The 25,362-nt window shown below is 36.7% G+C and overlaps 1 protein-coding gene across 1 annotated transcript in view; it reads right to left on the bottom strand.

Annotated features, from left to right (window-relative positions):
* LOC129361075 (ephrin type-A receptor 6-like) overlaps positions 1–25,362 on the bottom strand; it is a 164,073-nt gene that overhangs the window by 104,280 nt on the left and 34,431 nt on the right. The window contains exon 3 of the mRNA XM_055031720.1: positions 20,292–20,955. Within this exon, the coding sequence (XP_054887695.1) occupies positions 20,292–20,955 (664 nt within the window). The remainder of the gene's footprint in view (positions 1–20,291; positions 20,956–25,362) is intronic.

Below are 25,362 nucleotides of genomic sequence, written 5' to 3'. Positions count from 1 at the left end.
CTACCGGAGTTTTTTGCACCATGGCCAGAGATCAAAATGTTCTGCTATCTGCTCCAGATCCAGGCGGGAGTCCGTACTTTGAGAAAGGCTGACATATAGATTAAAAAGCAGTGAACCTAGAAAAGAGAGAGCGATATGACGGGACAGTAAAAGTTCAATCTCCGTTCCTAACATTGAACTTTAAAAAGAGTCCAAAATAAAATGTTAAAAAACTGAGTATAAAAAGTGTCAATGGAGACGACAAATAGAGGGAGATATACTGTATATTGAACTTTGCACAGGTGAATGCTGCATTTTATTCAGTTTAGGTTAAGTTCTTTAGCAATAATGCAACTGTGATGCAGTTTAAATCCCGCGTAATAAACTTCACTACAGTCACAAAGCTCTTGGGCAAGGTAGTCCCTCAAGCAGCCACAGAGTGCATCAAAATAAGCATATTGAAATCATTTAAAAGTTGTTGAATGCGCAGCTTTCCGACAAGTTCAGTGAGCCAAAAAGCTCCCTTGAGCCAGCCCCTGTCTCCACAACAGAGAAAAAAGTCTGAAAGGTTTCATTATAACAGCTGAGAGGCTCTTCTCTATATCATGGAGTAGTTATCGGGGAAAGCTCCACCTCTGAATAAAATGCAAATGTACAACAACGTGGCTCGGTAAGGGGATTTAATTAAGTACATATCTGTTTATTTCCCTTGCAATTAAACCCCAGCAGAGTCCTCCAGCAGTTCAAACATATTAGAAAAATGCCTGTGTCAGAAGATGATGCCGCAGCCCATTAGCCTATCCACAGGCACACAGAGGGCATGGAGAAGAATGAATATTAGATAACATTTTCTATCTGTTTTGGCTGTTTTAGTTGCCACTCCACCTGTTTTTTTTTTTTTAACTCCAACTGTTAGTTGCGTTGAAAAACATGCACGGTGTCCATATATCAAAGTCTCCACCCACACACATACACTGTGTACAACACTGTAGCAAATAAAGGGTCCCAGGTTATCTTCTCTTCTGTCTTCCTGCTAAAACCTTACTTAATGACAGAACCAGTGAGAGAAAGATTTTAATTAGTCGGCAGAGGAAACTTCATTAAATCTCTCCGCTGGCCTCTCCTGTCCTGCCAGGCTATGCCTTGATGCAAAATGCTCACTGCTATTAGGTAAGTCTCTGTAGTGACAGATGCATCAGAAGAGTGTTTTACTCACTTTGATGCTGCTATTAGCATAGACATTTTTATGGGATGTCTATAAAAATGCCTATTTTTATAGACATTTTTCAGTAGCGATAAAGAGGCTTATATGCTTTTTACTTTTAATCAAAGCTGGATAATTTGTATTTGGAAGAATAAATTAAACAGTATTATTTTCACAATGTTATTGTTAATACTTGCAATTTCGGTCAATCCATGAAGTACAACGGACACAAAACTTGAAAAACTAGTAGAAAGTTACCACCTATATTTGTTTCAGTGTTCAATTAGATAGAAAGTTCAGCAAGAAATGAAAAGAAGATGAGCTGGGGAAGGAGTCAGAGGAGTCTGAAAGAAAAGATTAGAAATAGCCACAAAAGGAAATAGGCATGAGTGTAATTTTGCTCCCATATGTACTCTGAGATAAATTTGATCCCATCTCCTGCCACTTTCTTTTTTGTGCTTCTATAGACAGCTAAAACACCTCCCACATGTCTCAGAGGAACAAAACTACACTCATCCTCTTTTTCCTCCACACACATCACATCTCTTCTTTATTCTTCCGCCAACCATCTTAGTGTATCACTTTATCCCTTCTTCAAAGCTCCCGAGACACGCATGTCACAGGCAAAAAGTGAAATGAGAAATTCCCATTGCCACCTAATTGCACAGCCAAATCGATCTGGTAATAGATTCCTTCTCTCTGACATCCAGTCTCACTGACAACACTATCAGGCAGACAAATCAGAGATGGAGTGTTTCTGTGTGGTATGTTTGTGTTGGGGCCATTTGGTCTTCAACGTAGCAGGAACCTGATGGCCACAAATCTGTGGAATTACAACAACAATCTCCCCCAGGCCTCCAAAAAACTCAAATATGCACTTTGCAATATGGGATTTTTACTTTAGTAATTGACATTTTTCTGTGCAGTCGTGTGAAAAAATGTTGCCCCCTTCCTGATTTCCTTTTTTTGTTTTTATGTCTGTCCAATTTCAGCACTTCCGAACAACAAATCAATTTAAATATTAGTCAAAAACAACCCGTGTAAGCCCAACTTGCAGTTTTTAAATGAAGGTATTTATTATTGCGCGATAAAAAGAAATCCAAATGCTGTGGCTTCTCATTGTTGAGAAACCTAAACCTAATAATTGGTTGTGCCATTCCATGCAGGAACAACTGCAATCAACATTGCCATAATTTGCAATGAGTGTTTTAGAGCGCTGTGAAGGAATTTTGGCTCACTCATCTTTGCAGAATTGTAATTTATGTCACACAAAAGTTGCTGTCACACTGTTTTCCTTCTTGCAGTGAGTGTTGTGTGTGTCAAAATGTGAGGAAATCAAAAGCATTTTGTGGAACATTAAGTCACTACTTTGTATCTGGATGAATAGAGTAAAAAAAATCTCAGTGTCCTATTTTGTGAGGACAGGGTACATTACTTTTACTGTTGCATATCTACTGCAGTTGTAATTGTGTTACAGGTTTATTTTATGATTTATGCTTACATTACTGTCATTTACTCCCTGAGCCCCCCTTGTGGTCAAACAACTAAAAGTAATTGGTGAGTTTGTTTTCAGTCAGTCACTGAAGCAATTGACATGCAGAGGTGAGTCAGACATCATTAGTGCAGGAAGAAAACCTGAATAGTTTTGCACTATGATAGAACATTGCACTCTTATTCATGGCTGCATAGTGTGTGGTTGTGATGCTTATGTTTTATTGACATGTATGGATGCACTGATTGAATTTTCTGGCCGATTACCAATCTTTTAAGAAGCCTGACTTGCCAATTAGGATTTTGGTCGATACCAATCGTTTTTGTCTGAAATTCTGCAAGAAAGTTGCTGAATTGGCAACAGTGGGGCAGCTGCTATCTGCAAACGTTCAGTCATGACCTGGTGGTCGGTTTACCAGTCACAGTTCTCAGAGGAGAGCAGAAGGGGACAGTGGTTGATTTTTCAGACCTTTGCTGAGGTAGATAAAGATATGATCGGCTTCATATGTAAAATTTGACTGATCACCGAACTCCCAAAATTAAGGCACTGATACATCCGTGCACACCTACTGACATGCCCAATAAATCAGTGGCAACATTGCTTGACTGCTGCTTAACCTACCAATACAACAGCACAATACAGATAGGATGACAATGTTGAAGTCTTGTTTACCTAAGGCGGCGCAATATTCTGACTAAAACATAGAAAAGATACGCAATAGTATGACAAAGATAAAATATAAATTCAGGTCTTCAGAGCATGTCTAGAGTACCTTACAAAAGATGTTCAGACCCACGAACTGAGTAAAAGTTGCTCTTTTTCTGTTGTCCTTTAAAGATTTAAGTTTATCGCTTTTCTATGAAGTAACAAAGCAAAACAGACGTGTTCCCTCTGGTCTCTTTGGGCAGACAAAAGAAAATCTCTCTGCAGCAAACAACCCTGTAGATCTGTGAAAACTGTCCATCTAAAAACTAAAAGGAAATACAAAAACAGCTTCTTTTTTTCTGTGTGTTGATCTGTAAGATATGCAGCTGAGCATTTTCCTGGGAAAACAGATGCACTGAACTGTGCATCAATGCTGTTAACCAATGCAATGAACCAAAAGGTCTCTGTGTAAGGCTTTGACAACTGGGCACAAAGCAACAGCATGAGTGTACTGCAAGCTGTATCATAACATGTGTAATTAGTTTCCTGTAAATAATCTCTCCAGACTCATTACCAGATCATTTCTCATTAGATGTTATGCTAATAATTGTATTTTATCTTAAGTCTTAACTTCAAACAGATGGTAAACTTCAGAAAAACAATTATTCAACAAACAGTATCGATGTGATATTTCACATTTTTCTTCTGTGTTGAGAATGAAAACTAAATGTCCAGTTTATCTGGGTTTATGCATTTTATTTAGACATAACCTTTGCTAAATCCTGAATCAAGTTTTCATTCAATGTACAATTTCTTAATACCACAAACATACATGTTTCATAAAAGACTAACAAGGTATGAAAATTCTTTAAAAATCCTTTTATACTTTTTTCAATTTTGTCTAATGACAGCTTCCACCTCCCAGTTGCCTATCACTGCCATAATCTGCTACTTGGCACACACTGAACCTTAAATATACATGTAGATGTTTACTCTTATATTGATACATGTATGCATATAGTTTTTCAGGTCCCTCCAGCTTATTCTGGGCCTTATTAACTTTTCCCAGCAGGCATGCCTGGGTAACCTGCAGCCAGAAGGCATCCTGGACCAAATGCCCAAATCACTAATTGACTTCTTTTGATGCGGAGAAGCAACGGCTCTACTTTGAGTTGGTACGGCTCCTCGCACAATCTGGGGTCCCAGATACAAATAGCCCAAATTAATCATGACCTATGCAACAGGAGAGGGTCGCAGGGCTCTAATCTCACTTAGCAGCGAGTGGTTCCAGCACACACTGGAGGTCATGTCCTGAAGAAGCCAAAACAATCACATTCTGAGGTTCCCAGACCAGAAACTCTCCTCTCCACAGCTGTGCCTTAAGATCCTGTCTGTAGATTTAAGGAAGATTCCCCAGGCAAAGGTAATTTTATTTATATAGCACATTTTCAGCAACAAGGTAATAAAAAGTGCTTTACAGGAATTAAAAGGAAATACAAACAAAATAAACCAAAGGAAAGAGCAAAAGAAGAAAAATACTCTAATGTTGATCTAAAGTATATAAACTAGATACTCCTTTTCAGGGTTGGTAAATAAGTATAAGTATATCCTCTGATATAATTCCCAGGGAGGCTGAGATGTGTGAGGCCTCAATAACTGGAACACTGTAGGCCCCTTTCTTAAAACTTTGGGCCATTACCCAAGTATGCCACTGCAATTGCCATCTGTGTCAATAATATTTGGGAAAGAAAGAACAACTTATTCTCTCTCTCAGTTAAAAGTCAGACAATGCAATGGGTATAACTTAAGCATTGGTATAGTTCATTGCTAAAGATTTGCAGTTTCAAGATTCAAGATTTCAACATACGACTGAAGGTCTTAGACCAGGGAACTTGGTCCAGTTTACATAGGTGTATAGTGTATATTTTTCTAAAGAAAATATGAGGTTTTCCTTGCTAAATATAACCCATGGCTTCTGAGTTAAACCCAAAATGTTACCTTTAAATTGTTAATCAAATTTTGGATTTTATGAACCATTTCATCATAAAACCTTCTTTCAAACAAAACCCTGCATTGACTAAAGTGATTTACAAAATACATCAAACAAACACAAAACACAATGAAACAAAAATAGTCTCAAAAAGTAAAACCAGGTTAAAAGAAACCATTAAAAAAATGGCTTTGAGCAGAGTCAAATCAGAAATGCCACATAAATTGTAGAGAAAGCTATGAAAAAGAACGGTTCCTCTATTGCTTACGCCGAGAGCGAGGCACCTCCAGCAGACATTGACCAGCAGACTGTGAAGCTCTGCTTGGTTTTCAAAAGTTCAGATACTAAGTGCCAGGCTGTTTAGTGCCATAAAATAAATAACAGCAGTTTAAACTGCATCCTTAGTTAAACTTGGAGCCAGTGCACAGACACAAGGACAGGAGTGATAATTTAGGTCCATGTTAATGAGAGATTGTCAGTAAGTGAGCAGCAGTTTCAATCTGATTAAGAATTATTTTATTCCTAATTAACTTAAAGTTTTGTTTTCAGTAGTACACTATCGCACAATTATTTTATTTTTACTGTTAGAAAGAGAATAGAGTTATCCTCTATTGCCCCTCAGTGGGGTAATTAAGTTGCGCCATCGGCAGAGCAGTGTCACAGAGTTGTGTCCTAAAAAAACAACATTCTTGCATTGCTTTCCTACGCATGTGACACTTGCGTACATGATTTTAATCACCATGTAAGCCAGGCTGTCGCGTTTTTCGCTCATCAAAAATTCCTCGGCATCGATGCCGTGATGCTAACATCTCATCTGAGTTGTGCACGTCTGCCACGGGTACAGAACTGATGCACTGCGACTCAAATAACAAATAACATTTCTTCAGCTAAATAATCTGTTTTGAATAAGTTTTCATGGTAGATGCTTGAAAAAAAAAACAAAAAAAACAAAAAAACGGTGGCACAATAGAATGCTGATTTTCATACCACCACTCCTTGTATTCACACACTAATCAGATCAGGACCGCATCAGACGTCCTCACTGGACTTGATGTTCCACAAAATATTCAGTTGTGCTGCTTTAGTCTGCTTTAGAAACCCTTTAAGAGTTTAAATGTACAACCTTTAAAAATGACCATGCATGCCCCTAAGAATATTTCTAAGAATTATTAAATTGCTTGAGATTTACACATGGGGACATTATTGTTAATATGTCAACATTTAAGAAACTAATGACATATTTTCTGTAGCTTCTCTTTATAAAGTGGACTGTAGTTATTTCTGCAGTCAACCCAACCGAGACCCTGAGACTTTGTGTGTATCAATTTGTATCCTTTCTGTCATTCTTTGTTGTCAGGAGACGTGAAAACCACAGATGGTGCAAGTGTTTTTGACCTACGGAGCCATTTCTTTTATGACTTAGGTTGATTGAAAGATGAAAAACATGACAAACTGGGAAAGAGAAAGGGAGAGGAGGAAAAGAGAGAGAGGGGCAGTGTGTGAATGTGTGTAACAGCAGAAAAACAACTGTTGGCTGAGAAGTTTAGCTCTGATACAGTGGAGTCCTCTGCTGTCCACCAGATGCTAACCACCGTCTTAATCTAATGTCTCTTATTTATTGCAGAGAAAGTTTGTCTTATCAGAATTACACTGTTATTTATAAGTGATGTAAATCATGGTTATACTTTACATATGGTTATACTTAAGTTTTCTGCATGCTTCACACTTTCCTCCATCAGTCACAATTTGCACATGTAGCACAAAGTACAAAAAAGGTCAGATCAATTTCATCACCAAAATAAACTAAATAATTAATCAACATGTCTTGTGCTTATAAAAGAATTTCAATGCTGTACAGCAGGTGATAGTTGATGCAGTTTAAAACCAGATGCGTTTACAAGATATTGTTTAATCTGGAGAACAAAGACCCGTTTGAAATCTCGGGTTTATAAAATAAGAACATTTAACATTTTGATATTATCTTTATCTAGTAGATGAAGATAATATGGCTGACTTTAGAGTCGGCACTTCTGTTGAAACTAAAGTCAACAAAAGTTGCAACACTAAAAAGACGATGTGTAAAGTTTAATACTTTTATTTCACTTTCATAACTTTGTTTCCCAGTGTCACTCCAAATTACAAAAGAGATTTTGTGTCACTGAGAGACACACAGTCAGATCAATTCCCCATAAAGCAAGCTGTATTGATTTATGAATCATATCTGCAGCCTCTGCCTCTGGCTGCTCAGTAAACACACAAGCTTTAAGGTAAGCAGTGGGAAGATTTGCCTACTTGCAGCTGTTGATAGATAATAAAGTAAACCCACAGCAAAAGCCACACAATTAACACAAGTTTAAGTTGAGAAAATGATACGACACATAAACCTTAATGAAAGCAGAACTAGACTTTTCAAATGACAGCCAGTGGCAAAGTGACACTTAAAGCTTTGTGTAAAGATGAAAATGTACACAATCTCCTTTTATTGTCTTCATACCACAACTACTAAAATATTAAACTGTAAGGGGTGATTTTTTCTCTGTGTCTTGCCCTTTACCATTTTATAAAAAGTTAATTCACACATATTGATGTGAAAACTTCCTGCAAAACCATCTATCTGATACGTTTATGAATCCTTATGGTACAAAGTGTTCTCATTGTAAAGACTAATGGTAGTGTAAATTGGTTTTAAAATGGGCAATCGTCTAACATTCTACTGATTTGTGGGCCAGCAGGAGCACTTAAACTCAAACTGTAAGAGGGCAGAACCTTAAAGAAAAGCTCGAACATTTTCTGACAAAAGAAATGAACATATTTTGCTCTATGTACAAAATACAGTCCTTTTAAAAGTATTCATACCCCTTAAACCTCATTCCACTTTGTCACGCTACAAACACATATTCAGTCAATTCTGCTGGGATTTAATGCAATAGATCAATATAAAGTTGCACACAGTTGGGAAGTGTAGCAACTATGATGTCTTACAAAAAAGAAAGAAATCTGAAAAGTGCAATTTATTTTGATACCACTGACTTTACAAGTCACCTGTTTCAGTGGATCTCAAACCTTTTCTGCTGGGATCTCCTTTGCCTAATAAGGATATTTCCAACATGCTTGTCCAAGAATGCTTTGTTTGTCCAGTCATACCCGACCTACTGCAACCTGATTAGTCAGCAATATTCATCTGCATGCAAATGTTTTTCAATATACACAAAGCAAACCTGTGAAAACCTCAGATTTTATTATTTAAAATATAATTTGAAAACCAAAAGGGAACAAACGGCATCATAAAAACCAAGGAACACATCACCCTGAACATCTCACAAATCTTCAGACTGTCCTTCAGAAGGCAAAAGAACAACCATAGATGTGCCACCACATGTCTGGCATCCCGAACCAACTGTTCAGACATGGACAGCATTAATCAGAGAAGCAGCCAAGAGACTGATAGTAGCTGGATGAGCTCCACTGTTCCCCAGCTGAGGTGGGAGAATCTGTCAACAAACGAACTGTGCTCAACAAAGATCAGGAAGAGCAGCACGAAGAAAGCCGTTCTCATATATGGCAGCTTGACTTCAACCAAAGGAGATAAATGCAGGGCAATTTTGAAGAAATCCTTTTACATTCTTCCACAGCCTTTAGTCTGGGCCAGAGGTTCATCTTTCAGCAAGTAAAATAACCCTAAACACAGAACCAGACTACAATGAATAAAATATATTTTACTGTTAAAATGACAAAGTCCAGCTGAGAATCTGTGATAAGATTTTAAAATTACAGTTCAAAGATGCTCTCCAGCCAGTCAAGCTGAGCTTGAGCTTTTTTTCAAAGATTGAAGTGTAAAAATTTAGTCTCTATAGATGGAAACTTTTTACAGACACACAAAAAACGGTGACTAACCATTCATGACTGGTTCTACGTAGGCCTGTCACAATAAACAATAAATCAATTAATCGCATGATAAAACGAGTTAAACAATTTTCATTTCCATGATTTATTGTTTTTCTCTTTCTACCAAAAACTGGAAGACAAAAAAACCTTCAGTTTGGTGCTTTGGTCTCAAACAGACCTTTTTTTGGTTTACAAAGACTTCCTATTTATAATTCCTGTTGTTTATTTTGTATATTTGAAATGTCTTCCAGTTCCAGTGTTAAATGTTCATTAAAATGTAAAGTTTATTCATCTTTGAGAATGTGTTCTTGCATTATTACGCCTTTACCACCATATTGCCTGAAAACATTATCAGTTATGGAAACAATTTATCGTCCAGTAAAATGTGTCATTGTGACAGGCGAGGATTGTAGATCTGGATAGTTTATTCAAAATTGAGTAAAAAGGATTTCAAAGAATAAAACAAAAAGCACTCTTACACATATCTAACTACAATACAGCCAGTGTTGTATAAATCACAATCCAGGCCAGTTTCTCATGCATAAACTGCCACTCGTCTTGTTGATTTCAGCATGAAGAAACCCAATTACAGCTTCTCGATTTAATCCATGTCAAGAATACTCTTCTTGAGGCTTAAGCCCATACTTTAGCATAATCACTGAAGCTGTAAACATTGCTTCGAACAGATTTAAATTCTGAGATTTCACTTCATGACTAAACTTGGTGGGGTCAACCAGAGTTTAGGCTTCAATCCAACTCATGTGAGACGATTTCACACCGCTGTTTTCTCCAGAACTGACCCAGTTCTGCAATCACCACTCACCCCATTCAATGACTGGATTAAGTCTATCCAGAGGACACTTGTGCACGAGTGTTTGTGTGTGTGCAGTTTCACCAGTGTGACTAACAAGCTTGGCTGTCGCAGTCTGGCAGATTGAGAGACACCTACTGCTAGTTAAAGCGTTTCATACCCTCGGGTTGTTGGCCCACTCTCTGCACTGGTCACATATAAGATGACAGGGTGAGGAGGGAAAGGGTGAAAAAGAGGTGATGCTACTGTCACTGTGCTGACATTTTTGTTAAAGCCGGATTTCATACTTATGCTCTTATTTTGTCATTTTGTAAAGAAAAATTCAGACCATCATGGTTGTAAAAACCAAACAAAATAAAGTTGTGTCTTACACCATCAAATATAGAGGATGGAAAATATGCTCTCAGTTCGTCTTCCTTTAAGCCAGTGCTTCTCAATTATTTTCTGTCATGTTCCCACTTAATAAACATAAATATTCACACAAATTTACTGATATTTTATTATGTATTTGTGCAAGTCCCTGCCAACAAGTTCATTTTGGTTATCAAAATGAACTGCTCACAACTCATTTTATTGCATTAAGTCTTAATGCAATTTTCATCTGAAAACATTTAATCAAGACTGTTCAGTGTGTGATTCTCAAAAGAAAAAAAAATTGCAAACGATTCAATGGAATGTGCATTTTTAGACAAAACATGTTGAATACTCATTGGTCACTTTCAAAAAGGTATGCATTTTTAAATATTTTGTGAAAAATTTGCAACAATGTTTACACCAAGCTGTGCAAGCTTTGCTGTATTTTTTGGTCTTTTACTGCAGGGCACTGGCTTTATTTGCCTCCACTGTTTTATTTTCATTGTCACAAACTTATCCACCTTTCCCACTCTGCTGGCTCTCTACACCAGTGTATCTTATCAATCCATGATTAGTGCCAGAAGTATGCCTAAGTTTACTCGTTTATGGGTTTTACTTGAGTGAAAGTAAAATGCAGCTTTGAAAAACTCAGCTTAGTCTGATGCACATGTGAGTATCACACAGCTGAATATTGGAGTTTCAAGGAATAAAGAAGTGAAAGCATGAAGCTTAGACTGATTTTGGAGAGTGCATTAATCTGTGTGCAGCTGTGAAATTAGCCTGAAAACACATTATTGAGTTGTTCTGTCAATGGAGCTGCAAGTCTGGTTCATGGACCCAACCCATCGGCATGCATAAGAAAATGCTGGATAGAAATACAGATGTCTTAATTATAGCAACTGTCCAAAACCAATCTCAAAGCTTCTTCCTAGCAAGGACTACTTTCAAATGGTTCACACTAAATCTGGAAAATAAAATGTGTCCATGTTCCTATTGCAGAACAAATGAGTATTAAGTTATTAACTTTTTGTTTTTGATGCAACCACACCGTTACTGAACACAAAGTCATCGTTGATGCTGAACCCTCAATAACCCCAGTTTTTTTCTTTTTTTTTTCTCCTCTTTTAACTTGGGAGCGGCTGTCTCCAGCGCCTAAAATATACTTTCATTTATGACAAGTCTGCTCTTCAGTCAAGGCTTGTGATGTTTTATCTGGGCCATGTCATATTATACATAGCCTTTAATGACTAATTCAGTTTCTCGGCTTGCGTTCTAAAATAGAACAAACACACACGAAGGAAAAGGGAAATCAATTGAAATGTTGCAATGTCTGACAGGAGTACGCTTGAGGAGAGAAAAAGACGGAACATCAGACAGTGTCGCTTGCTTTTGTTTTCTAACAGAGGGAGCCTGCCGCGTGGAGACAGGCAGAAGCTACATGTACGTAAGCAGGGTGCCGGTATGTTAGGGATTTTTTATTTTTTTTAACTCGGCTGTCTTTGATCACTTTCCAGCTTTGAAGTAACTCGCAGCAAAGAGGGGAAAAAAGCCAAGCAGAAGTCATGGCAAGTTCACATCTCAACTAGGACTCGCAAAAACTCCAATCTGCATAATTCATTCTTTAAACAGTTAAAAACGGAAAGAGATTAAAAGATCTCTGGGTGTCGCATAAACCCAGCGCTTCTTGACAATGGCAATTAAATAATCTCCCTCTACATATTTGTTCGCAATTACAATTTGATGAGAGAACACTTGAGTCTTTTACGCTTAGGACTGTTTCAAAATGACAGAATAAACCATGAAGGTGAAGAAAGAAAGAAATAATCTTTTTAAAAGGTTCTTTATGTTATTATTTGTAGTGTTTAAACATTTGTAGTGTTTAAACAGGAAATGGAGGGGAAGACATGCAAACTAAGTACAGGAACAATGTACAGCTGAATTGAGAACTTATAGCCTTTTTCCCTGGGTTGCTCAATCTACCTCTAACCTACATGCCACCCATAAAAATGCAGTTTTCTAATTATGTGTATACTGTATGTTCTTTACAAGATCCTTTAAAACTTGGTAATAGGTTGGAAATTTTAACAAGAAAGTGAGATTAAGGTTAATTTTCTTTCCATTTCATGTCAACATTTTCTCATAATCTGCTGATTAGGAACCATGGTTTTAACCAAAAACATGGCTTCAAGTCTTCTGGAGTCATTGGTCAAGAGGCAAAGAAGTTCCTGGAAAGGCTGCTAGTTCATCACAGGTCGCCATAAACAGCAACAGTAAAATTACAAGTTCTATTTTGCACCATATGCATATCATACAATGATCAAAAAAGGTTAATGTTAAGTAGATTTTAATCACAGAATATGCAAATGTTTAAGTTAAAATCAAGTTTAAAAAGGCAGCTTCCTGTATAGAGTGTGGCCTTTGCATCCCAAAGGATGAAAAATATAGAGCAATTAAAATGTATAAGCTGGATGTGACATTTTCAAGACAATACTATGTGAGGCTGTAAAACTTTTGCCCTGTAAAATAGCTGAATATCTAATGTCATATATGACAAGTCAGTGGCGATGCTGAGTGAGTGGGGATTAAATTCATATGACATGTTATGACCCACCGCCACGGTACACTCCGTTTCTCTCGCTCTCTCCAGACTCTCCCAATTAAGCCTGAGGGACCATCCTTGTTAAACTAAAACCATACTTTTCTGAAATGTCACAGAGTCTCCCTGCCGTGTAGCCCATCTGTAAACAGCTCTATTGCTGCTGCCAACCTAAGCCCCCTGGTGGGTTTGCATGTGTTTGTTTGTAAGAACAATGAGCAAAATGTTATTTTCTCTGATTTCTTGTTCCTGATGAGAGCAGATTTTTGTTTTGTTTTGTATGATTGTTGTTTACCATAACGCTCATACCTCTGGATTTCTCTATCTTTGCCTGTGTGTTTCATGTAATTGATTGTGCGTATCTTCACCCGCCACATCCTGATGTGTGTGCGACATCTCATTTAGATGGCTGACAAGTTGAAGGATATGTGCTGTAATTGTTGTCTGACTGTCTTCATGCTGTAATTGAGAATGTCTTATCATCAAGATGTTTATGGAAGCACAACGCTTAATGTTAACACAGCTATTCCTATTATCTGCACAATTGCCAGCATGTAATACATTTAAGGTAAATATTCTGGATCAGTTTATTTGACATTAAAGTATTTTTTTTTTCAAAATGGTCTTTTCTTCAGAGTGGTTAGGGCTGTTAAACCAAGTTTAGTTTATTTAAGGGGTAGCATGTATTTTCAAGGCTCATAGTGCTATTTTACAGGACAATCAAGAATCTATTATGTATTGTCTATCTTGCATGACTTTGTGTTCTTGTGTTTATGATGTAAAGCACTTTGAAATGCCTTGCTGAAATGTGCTATACAAATAAAATTTGATTTGATTTGATTTATTACCTTCAGCTACAAAATTATGAAATATAAAGTAATTTGACATCTTGATATAGATGTCTGCCTTTTTAAACAAATTCTACTCTGACACTTTGTACTTCTAGTTTTTTTTAATTTCCTGGAAAACCTTCATCTCTATGTTTTGGCGTATGTTTGGACATCTTTCATTTATCTCTTAAGCTGCTCTTAGTCTTTACGGTTTTTTAATTTTTCTTTTTTTTTTTCTGCCATTCCTTCTCCCTGACAAGAACAATATGTGCTGTATCATGTACTTGAGAAAGGAAAGGAAAACAAATGATTGAATACAAATGAAATCTTGGCTTTACAAAACATATCTTTAGAACAGCTCATGCATTAAAGTTAAGAAAAGAACAGCACAATGCTGATAGAAAATGATTTTTTAAAGAATTTTCTGCTAAAATAAGTCCTAGGTCATATTACTTAGAATATGGCCAACTGAATGAGAGAAAAAGCAGAAAATTGTTTCATATGTATATATATAAAAAAGAGGACGAAATGTCAAGAGGCTACTTTAAAGAAAACAAGCAAGCTTCAAAGAAAAGTTTTTTTTTTTTAATGAGAAATGACTCTAAACTTTTGCACTGTGATTTATGATAAGGCAAGAAAACGTCAAGTCACAAAATGTTATTTAAATGTGTTCGTTTTATTCCATGGGCATTGATTGATACGTAAGATGTGGAATGCAATCATTTTCCAAACATGTGGCAAAGAAAGATTTTACAATGTAAATAAATTGCAGCTAGTTTGCCTCAACCCTTTGCAGGGCAGATCTGCTCTGATACAAACACAAAACTCGCTGGAGTTCACATATAAATAAACCCACCCAAACACGCGGCAATTACATTATTCATAGCACTGCTGAGAGCTCTTCCACAGAGCCTGACAAACACACAAGGGCTGCTGTAAACACAGAGCGATAACAGCATCAGCCAGATTGTCTTACAGTGTGAGGGATGGAAGGAGGAGGAGAGGGAGAAACACATTCCCAGAGAATAAATGTGTGAAATGTGAGTGTGTGTGCCAATAATGAAGGACACTTTTTGGATAGGACAGACTGTTTTTGCATGCGACTCATGCGTGCACACCTACACACATGCAGAACATATATGCACTAAATATTTACACATGTAAATATGTTTATGTATCTTGATATCTTTGTATTCACAATGACCGAGTTGTGGAGTTTTCATGCATTGACAACTCTACAGAAAACTTTCTTTCACCACATAATGAAGTGTAGACAAAAATATGCAATGAAGATAAAGTGCTTGTTTTACATCTTTTCACATCATACTCTTTTTGAAGTAAAATCTTACAGGTTCCACTAAACAAGTTGAGCAAACGTAGAATTTACAAGACTCAAGCCATTTGGGATCGCAACCCGGGTTTCACTGAAACTATGCTCAGAATTTAAACAGTGAGATTTTTGCTTTTAGTTCAGCAGTTAAATTTAATTAAATACATCTGCTAATCCTGAGATGCAACAATCATTAAAACGGTAAACATATTGTAAAACAACTGATAACCGATTAAACTATATTGGCTTAGGAATCAACTTTTCTTTTTGGATATATCTTTATTACAGATTTTGCTGAATGGATTACAATAAATAAATGAAATGAAAACCAAATGGGAAGTCAATATTTTGACTGATCTACCAATAAAAACATCTCTTTAAAAAAAATATATATATAGCATCAGAGTCCCTGATTAAACTAAACTCCCAAAACAACCTTTTGTGAGTCTGAAGTCTGCAATTATGTCTCCCACACAACCAGTGAGATGTGTAACTGCATTGGAAGCAATTTCAATGGAACAAAATTCATTTTCCCCGATTCATTCGGACCTTTGGTGCAGGTGTGAATTCACTCATGCAAGCCCTGGTGCCAACCAAAAAACTAGACCAAGGTCTACTAGTTCAGGTGGAATTGGTCAGCTTCCAAAAACTGGTCTGGTTCGCTTCAGGTGTGGCCAAAGAGTTTTCCTGGTCTGAACAAAATCTCTAAGGAAAAAAACTCAATTTTCTAAAAGATGTACTCATAATAATAAACCACACAGATGTACGTTACAGGCCAGGTTATTGAAACAGAGAAAGAAAGCTATTGTTAGTTTAGCACTCCAGCAAACTGTGACCTGTGAAAACATCAGCAAGATTAAGACCTGAAATCTTTGAAGAATGGATCTGAATGTGTCAAGTCAAATATTGTTGAAATCAGATATTTGCACGGTAAAATATCTGGTGCAAAACAAACACACTTTTCTTCACTAATATTTTAGTTTTCCTTTCCCAGTACTATGTAAGTTTGCTAAATGCCAGAATAATGAGCGACCAACTCTGTTAGACTTAAATTTTTTACTTTCTCAAAATTCAGATGTTTATGTAAATGTAAAAGAATTTGCTTTTAAACTATTTGACTTGGATCAAATTATTTCAGCGGTTTTTCATTACGGCTGTTACAGTGTTTCCACGTTTTTACTCTAAATTAAGCTTGTAGGTCATCTATTTCACAAACACACTTTTTAAAAGGTATTCACAAATGATCTGTGATTGAAATCAGAGTTTGTGAGTGAAAACCATTGACTTTTTGTCTGAAGACGCTTTATAGCACATTTGCTGAGATGCAGGCCGGGAGGTAGGTAGATGCAAAAATAATTAGCCTAAAAAAACAAGTTCAAAATCCAGAATACTAAACAGGCAGCAAACATAAGACAGTACCAAAAAAGGAACTGCAAAACTGGAGTATTAAATCTGTTTGCCATAGTAGCACTAAATCTCAAATGACTGATATGCTGAGCAAAGTGGGTTCGTTAGTATTTTTAACTGCACAACTTGCATTTACGGTAGACTGTCTTATGTTGCTTGGATTTTTTAGTGTTCATCTTACCTGCAGTACAATGAGGGTGAGCTTCGAAGGTTGGAAGAAGATTCAATTACTCTACCTAAATCTAAAGGGAGTGTAGAGAAAACTCCTAAAACTTACAAAAACAAAATCATCACTTTGGCACTTTTTGTAAAGAAAGAAAACCAAAAACCAAAAAACGATGTCTAACCTTGAAATCATTGAACGTTAACACAAAAACTGTCATCTGTCTATCCAAACACAGCCAAAATCCGCCCAAGTTGTGCCATCTCTCAAAACAAAAGCAGAACTAATTCCTTTATCAAGCCTAATTGAACAGCCTCTATTCCTAACAAAGCAGCTTGTTGTAAAGTGGGGACTGAAAGACTGGCTAAGCACGCCACCTCAGCCTTCTCCTTCGATGCTCAAGGTGCTCCAGTGCTCCTTTGTGTGGAGGCATTTAATAACGAAGCCTGTTTGAGTCCTGGAACAATGATCGGGAGCTGCATTTCAGGGCTGACATTGCAGTAAAATGCCATCACATTGCCCAAAGGGCTAAACTTTAGTCAACTGTGAAATCTGCTTCAGAGAGAGCACAGAGTAGGGGAAACAAAGGTTGATTTAAATTCTGTTATATACTGTGTCTAGCTGAACAGGGATGCATGATGGAGACAATTTAGATTTTGCTCATATTTTCATCTGTTAATGACAAATGTTTGCTTTTTAGCTCTACTTGATGTTTTTATTAGGATGGTTTTAAATCATAAAAAAGGGGCAAATAGTGCAACAACTTTTGGAATTACATAATACAGTTTGTAAGTTCAGCACGGCTGATATCACAGAGCTTACCAAGAGTAGATGTTCAACACATTTTGTTACACAACTTTAAAGAAAATGCATCTAACACAATTGGATTGGGAAAAAATAACTTGTAACAATTTCTTCCTTAAAGAGTGGCTTTTCTACCTTTACAGACTGTGTTCTGTAACAAACAGTTCAGAATATTACAAACTATTAAAGGAGTGCACATGAAAAAAAGGCAGCATTTTTGGAACAGTTGGACTCTAATCACAGCTGCAGTTTCACCTCTGCCCTCTTGATTGCGATGCAGCTGCAGGTGCAGCTTGGAGGCTTAGCCGACCTGTGTCACAAATTGTAATCAGCTCCACAAAGACATCTGGTTCTGGATGAGGGAAAAGATCCAGGGAGAATTCTAGAAAGAGTTGTTCTACAGTAGGCAAAGCAAGGCAGCAGTTTATGAGAACAGAGGACTTATAGATCATTGTTGTCAGGGAACAAACTGTTGTTTGCTTTCAAGGGTAATTAGTTTCAAAGCTTCGGGATATTGATCATACATCCTGTTTAATTTAGGAAGTTAACCGGGTGCACAAATGTGCGATATCTGTTTTCATACAGTCTGGAGTTGACCTTTAAATCAAGAATCTTTCAGAGGTTTATGATGCCACTCTCTGGGCAAGCACATCAGGTACCTTGCAGATTGCAGATCTGCAGACATGTGTATCTGATGACCTGACATCAGGCCTTTGCCTGGTTAAAAAGAAGTTGCATTGGACCTTGTTGAAAGTAGCATTCCCAGTGAGTGGTACTGCCAGTGATAACCTAAAGCTCATATCAGAGGGCTCAGGATCAAACTGCGACCAAGCTGGCTGAGGTAATCTTTCTCACGGAGATAGCCCCTCGGACGGTTGGTGGTCGAACACTGACGTACAAAACAACACCATACATACAAGCGTGTCTCATCGTAGAAACCCCGGCACCATTTTTTCAGATAGATTTTAAAACAAAACCTCATGAAATGGCTTTGATTCTTAGATAAACTTAAGTTTTAAAGTTTGACATACTCTCTAAAACACTTTCTTATCGGTGACTCAGAGTAAAAAACTCCTAAAGAAAACACATTTTATCTTTTTCTGAAGATCTGTATTATATCAAAAAGAGCACAATCAAGCATTTGTGTACTTATCCTAACAATTCTCACAAGCCACAAACTAAAACAATTGTGAAGTTTGATACTTTAAACAGGTAATTTAGACGTTTTGAAGTGAGGTTCTGATCGAAAGCAGTTAATATCTCACCTGCTTGAAGTTTTCATTCAGTACAAATAGATTCTGGAGGCTGAAGCCCAGGACAAGGCAAGCATCAACTATCTCACACCTCAAAAATAACTAGTAGGTTATGCAAACACTACTTTATTAATCATTCTCATTATCATGTTTGCATTTGATGGTTATTAACTTAGAAGCCACTGATTATTTACATAAGAAACGGAGGTAGGAAAAGGTGCCTGAATAGTAATTCGGTGAAGATTTCTTAGAGAGTTAACAGGCTGGAAAAAAGACTGAAAGGTTATGAAAAAAGGACAATTTATGTAGCAGTTTAAGTGATTATTTCACTACCTCACTTTTCTATCGGTTGATTACTCTATAAAGGCCTTGGCCTTTATTGGTTAAAGCCTGAGCTGCAGCCTCTGCGGCCAACTAATCCGAATTTATGCGATAAAAAGACACCAAACACATTATGTAACTATTGCAAGACAATAACTGCTCATGTTCTTTTAACAGAACCTCACTTACAAAAATCTGAATCAAGATAAAAAAGAAAGTGCTGTATGGTCATATGCCATGTTTTTGGAGAAAACATATTTCATGGGATTATATTCTGAACTGCAAAATGTGTTTTTGTATTTGTGCATGCACAAGCATTTACAAATACATATATAAAAACATGCAGCTTCAGCAACAGTAAAGCTCTTTGACAGCAAATTTATGATCCAAAACAAGGCAAAACTTCTCACTTTACTAACTTATTCTCCAGAGAGGCTTCAGTGAGTAATACTGGTACTAAACTGAAAAGTCATGCTAATGGTAAGAGGAGCTAAAGTAGGAAAAAATACCAGAAATACACAAATTTGAAGAGCAAATAAAATTAAAAATTGATTTTAATGTCAGTTGCCACACTTTACTTTGAGTGAAAATACATGATGCAGTATGAAACCTTGTATCCTACCTCCAAACCTCTTTGTGTGCTTTGTTATAACTGAGTAAATGTGCAGACAACATGTGGGAAGGATACATGAGACGCTGAAAGTCTCATGTACATTTGACTATAAAGACTTTATATGATGCTTGAAATCACTGTACAGGTTGTGCTAATTTTAAGACCTTACCTTCATAAAATAAAAATTCACTTCTGATTGAAGTTAAATGCAGAGATAGTGTTTTAGTGCACTGACAGCCCACAAGAGAGAGAGAGAGACATAAAAAGAAAGCACGTGTAAAGTTCTCCATTCCTCTTGCTTAATATTCCAATTTAACTCCTCAGACAGCTTCGATTCAAGGAAATAATGCTACCCAAAGGGTTAGGCTGTTAATTCCAAAAGAAATGCCTAGTTTAAAAGTTGTCAATGTGAAGGGAAAATACCACACACACAAATCCAGAGAAATTAGGAAATCAATGGCAATTATATATATAAATGTATAGACAAACTCTGTGTAGTGAGAAGTCAATCAGAGACTCCGTGAGTTTAAAAACAATAATCCAGTCGTGGGTGCCTATCTACCCAAGACAATACTGCGAATAAAAATATAAATACAGCAGTTTCAAAGACTTACCAACACATGAGCCATCAATCTCCTCATACCCGATGCTGCAAACACATCTTCCCAGGGGGACCAACCAGTCTCCGTCTGCTCCACAAAACAGTTTGGGTGTGTCTCTTTCTTCAGCATGATCAATGCATGCTCCTCTCACCTCCACCAACGAGGAAGAGTCCACACGAGGGACTGTGTCTGGAAACGAGGCCAAGTTCATTAACGTGAATGGGCATTTCTTGTAGTAAACTCTCACTGAAACCAATGCAATGCAGGCGCCGATGTCCTGGAAAGCCAGATAAAAGCCTTTTTTGGTCATGGGTCCCACTTCCCGCACCTCCGTGTTGAGCTTGAGAATACGATCCCCCAGATCCATCTGAGTGAAGCTTTCATCAGCAGCAATGGTGTCAATCTTGGTGTACTGGCTGGACTTAAATTTCACGCCGTGAGCTTCGTCCATCTCATGGTAGAACAGGTTGAAAGTCTCCTTGCAGGTGCCAGAAACCCAGGGGATGGAGTTGCAGTCACGCAAGGTGAAGCGGAGCTCCACGTAGATCTTTTGGGCCGCCTGTCGAGAAATCCAGTTGGAGCGAAGCCAGTTGTTCTGGTTAGGTTCCATCACGTTGCAAACCTGGAAAGTATGGATGGGTCGATTGTGTTCGTCCATCTCTGTAATGGCGTCCCACTACATAAAGAATAGTAGAGAGGTGTAGAGCAAGCAACATGATGAAAGAGGATGGTAAAGAGGGAGAAGAAAACAAGTTAGACATTTAGATTAGAAGCTATAAGCTACAAATTATATAAAAAGTTTTCATAACGTATAAAGCATAGCATTGTCGCTAGGCTGTAGATTTTATTTCTTAAGATTGAAATCTGTTTCACTCTTATTTCCTCAGGTGCAGGTCGTATTTTTCTCCTAGAATGATGTCTCGCTTCAGATGCCAAGTCATCAACCCTGAAACTCCCAAGTCATGTGATCTGGAGCATGGCAGCTTTGCAGGGTCATTAGGTTACCTGTCCCCATGTTGAAGGGAAGAAAGTTAATGGGGGTTTTTAGCCTTGCGGTCCTGCATTGCTCTCTGGTTTTATTAGAGTTGGGACTGGCTTCAAGGGTGACCCTATAACCACCAAACATCCACCTGCAAGACTCAAATTACCTGCTTGGGAATAGGAATTCTCAAATCACTTCGCTTACAATGCAGCATCGGGCCCTCCACGGTGCAAGCTACGGAGTTTGCCTTTCTGTACGTACCCTTTTTTATTTACACACAATCTTCTTCAGCCTATCACTGCTCTACAGCTGAACGATATTTGTAACTTTTATGGTTGCAATTAAAACCATCCTATCGCATACATTGTAATAAACTGTACTTTTTATCAAAACAAACAATTCCAATTGCGATGTAAATGAACTCAAACACAAACAAAATGCATCGTTTTCAGACGACATGCTTTCACTATGCCTTGACTTTATCCAAACAATTTTTTACCAAGATATGTGAGCGTTTTACTGGGAGGCTTTATTCACAAAGTCAAGTACAAGGCTATTAATTACCACCTTACACACGCACACACACCCTTAACCATTATTCGGTAATTAAAAGCAAACTGGCTGAATCACATGTTCACAAACATAAACACACTTCAGGTTTCCACTTTGAGGCTGAGAGTGAAGATCCGACCGTTCCAATTAACTGCACTAAAATGCTCCCATTGTTGACTAACACAGTTAAGAGTTTTGGCTGCAGAGCTGCTGGTTATTTTAACAATATTTGCCTGATAAGCTTGTACATTTAATAAGCTGTTTTTCACTTAACTAAATATTACCTCTTGTTGAGAGCAGTAATCAAGGCCTAATGTTTGCTTTCGCATACTCATTATCCTTTTTAATAACATGTTCTAATTCAATCATCTAAAGGCGACAGGCTTTAATCTGCTCTTCCCTCAAGGTGTAATTCCAGAATTACAGTGAAATTGATTTTGATTAGATGCAATATTGTCCATCCCACGCTCACTATAAATTAAGTCTAAAATCTCTCACTGTAATTTTTAGAACAAAGGGAAAAAAACTGATAAAACATGAAGAGAGTATGCAAACTACAGTCGAGTTAATGATTTTCTTATGGAGAACAATTCCAGTAGATAAGCCAGTTAGATAAACTAAGGCTTTTTAAAAATATTTACACAAGTTAATTTCCAATTTCAACTTGATTTTGCAAAAAAAATTAAAGAAGAAAACTTTCTGGGTCAGTGTAAAAAGAAGAGTCCGAAATGATGGTTTTCATGATTTTCTCAGAAGGTTTTACTGCCAAAAGGCAATGAAGACATTTCTTTTGTCTCACTTTTCCTTTTTTTTTTTAATCAAAAAGGACATTTTTATAAACCTACTTCACCAGACAAAGTCACACACTAAAAGCATCTGGATAATACGTTTTTTCAGAAAGAAAATATTGCAGCATTTTAATATCCTGAGATGTTGTGACACAAAATTAAATTGCCTTCATGGTGAGTTGTCTTATAATCCCCCTTTGAAATTGTTTTCTATGGATATCAGTGGTGAGAAAAATCTATTTTAATAAAAACGATTTAAAATAGCTTTAGAAAAAAAAAAAACTAAATAATGAAATAATGAAATATTCTGTCCACCAAAATGTATTGAGCTTTATATTAGTTTGTGACTTAAAGTTTTTCTAATGAAGAAATAAATAAAGATGTTATCATAATTTTGCACATTAACTCACTTGAAGCTGCCAGATTGGTCAACATGTTTACCGATGTTAAACTTGATAAAAACATAATATCAAATGATGACAAGCAGTCCAACAAATCTGGGCTTGAGAAATCAAACCAAAGATAGACTGAACATATCCTTCATTACTAAAACTATGACAATTTTAAAAATATCTGATGAATAAGTGAATAATGTAAACAATATCAACAAATATTTTGCTAAACTTCTACCACAATTTTAGGGGACTTAAATGGTAAAAATTAGCGTTTAGCATATTTTTAGCCAGAAAAACCTTTTAACAGAAGAGCATAAGATATGGGATCCATTATGTTTTTAAACGTAATTCAATTCTTTTCAAATGTAAAATAGTAATTATTGAAAAAAATATGTACAGAAATATAAATTTATTTAAGAAAAACAAACAAACAAACAACAACAAAAAAAAAAAAAACGCTTAACACATGGATAGAAACAAAGCAAGGTCAGAGATAGCTCTCAGCATTTCATTCAAGACACTTTTTATAGATCACAAGGCCACTTCTGCTGTAAATGGATATCAGATAATAGCTAATATCTTGGTCCAAAATTGAATGCATTCCCCTATTAGATTGCATTTTTTAACAGTAGAGTACTGAATGAGAGGTGCGAGACAAGGGGGGGGAATAAGACACCAGGCGGCTGAGAGAAGAGAAAAGCAGAGTTCCAAGATTGTGTGGAGGTTTGTGTCCAAAAAACAATTTTCTTCAGATGCTGCAAGGTAATAACTAAAGTTAGATTTCAATGAGACAAATTTAAATGCCAGGGTGGATATCATCCAATGACAGAAAGACTGAGACAGCAGCATCACAGTAAATTGTCTCAAAGGAGTAAAACAATCCAGCGCGATAGGAACACATTGTTTCTAGGATCCTCTAATAAACACCTAAAGCTCAGTTCCCAACTGAAAACCATTCACAAGAGAAAGAAATCTCCAAGATTGTGTGAAGTTGTTGAAACACCCCATCAATGAATGATGATTGTACTTTAAAAAAATTCATGTGGGTTTTCTTGTAACAAACTGAATTAATTTTTATTTCCATATTACAAAAGCAATAAAAAGTAAAGCTCATCTACACAGGCAATAGAATAAAGGGGTAATTTTAGACCACCACACATTATACCACTTTCTTGTATGTGTGCTGCTGCAAGTTGTAATACAAGTTGTCTTACTTCTGTTTTAAAGTAGAAAGCTTAAAGCCTTTCCTTGACAGCCATCTACCTTACCATCCTGCCTTGACATACATATTTGGGAAAGCCGAGAAAATGCAGATGATTGATGGCAGCCTGAGTTCAAGCCATTTATAATCCATCTCACATAAGAAAGTCAGCCATTTTACTGGCCTTTCGCCCAGAGCAGGGATTCTTTTATTAACACTGTGGCTCCCAGAGCCCATTTTAAATTTGTACTTTAAACTTTAGTATCATAATGGCTTCTCTTTATCAGAATTAAACATTTAGTGATCCCAAACATTCCCACTGGTTGGATGAAAGGATATAAGAAAAAAGTATTTAATGCAATTTATGACTGAAATTTTACGGCCCACTTTCTCAAAGTTAAGTGTTATATTTCTGAACCAAGGGCAGGTTTAAGAGCAGTACTTTCAAAGGTTTTCTGTTGAACTAGATGAAGATGTGATCACATGGACAGCTACAGCGTTGCTCAGAATAACACTTTACATAGACATGAATGTCATCCCGCCTTTTTGGCCTTTCAGAGATAAATTTAAATAATTCCCATGTCAGAATAAAATGGTTGTACATGGAATAATTTTAATTGTTTTAAAAGTAAATGTTGACTGTACTGGTTCGATTGGTCAAATGAGTCAAAAATATACCTCAAATTTATACATTTATACACCCAATAACTTTGACTAACTTCAATAAAAGTTCAAAGTTGTGCATCCAATTTGTTTTCAAAAATCCTTAAATGTGGATATTATAATTATATTTGGAAAAAAACCCCAACAACATTCAAAAGCATATTAAAAGGATAAAAAGTAAGGGATTCAGTTTTAAATTTGGCAGCCAAATTCAAAACCTTATAGAATAAAGAATAATAAAAATAAGAAATGTTTTAATATAATGGGTCGTCTGACACGTTTCAGTGTGAAATAGTGAAAATGAGAAACTAGAGAAGATAAAGTCTGCAGCTGTGACTTCAGTGTTACAGGATGATGCCCATACATACATAGTTTTATAGAAGAAATACTCTTGCACAGCATCACTATTAAAAAGTATGAATAGTAAAAAGTAGCAAAAATAATACATGTAAAAATGCCATGTTTGTTCTCCAAGCTGCAGCAAGGAAGCAGTGGGGTCTCT

The sequence above is a fragment of the Poeciliopsis prolifica genome, unplaced genomic scaffold, assembly GCF_027474105.1.
Source record: "Poeciliopsis prolifica strain line A6 unplaced genomic scaffold, Auburn_PproV2 SCAFFOLD007, whole genome shotgun sequence".
NCBI classification, from domain to species: domain Eukaryota; kingdom Metazoa; phylum Chordata; class Actinopteri; order Cyprinodontiformes; family Poeciliidae; genus Poeciliopsis; species Poeciliopsis prolifica.
The sequence above is the reverse complement of the archived record's forward strand: the minus strand, read 5'-3'. Positions and strand labels throughout refer to the sequence as shown.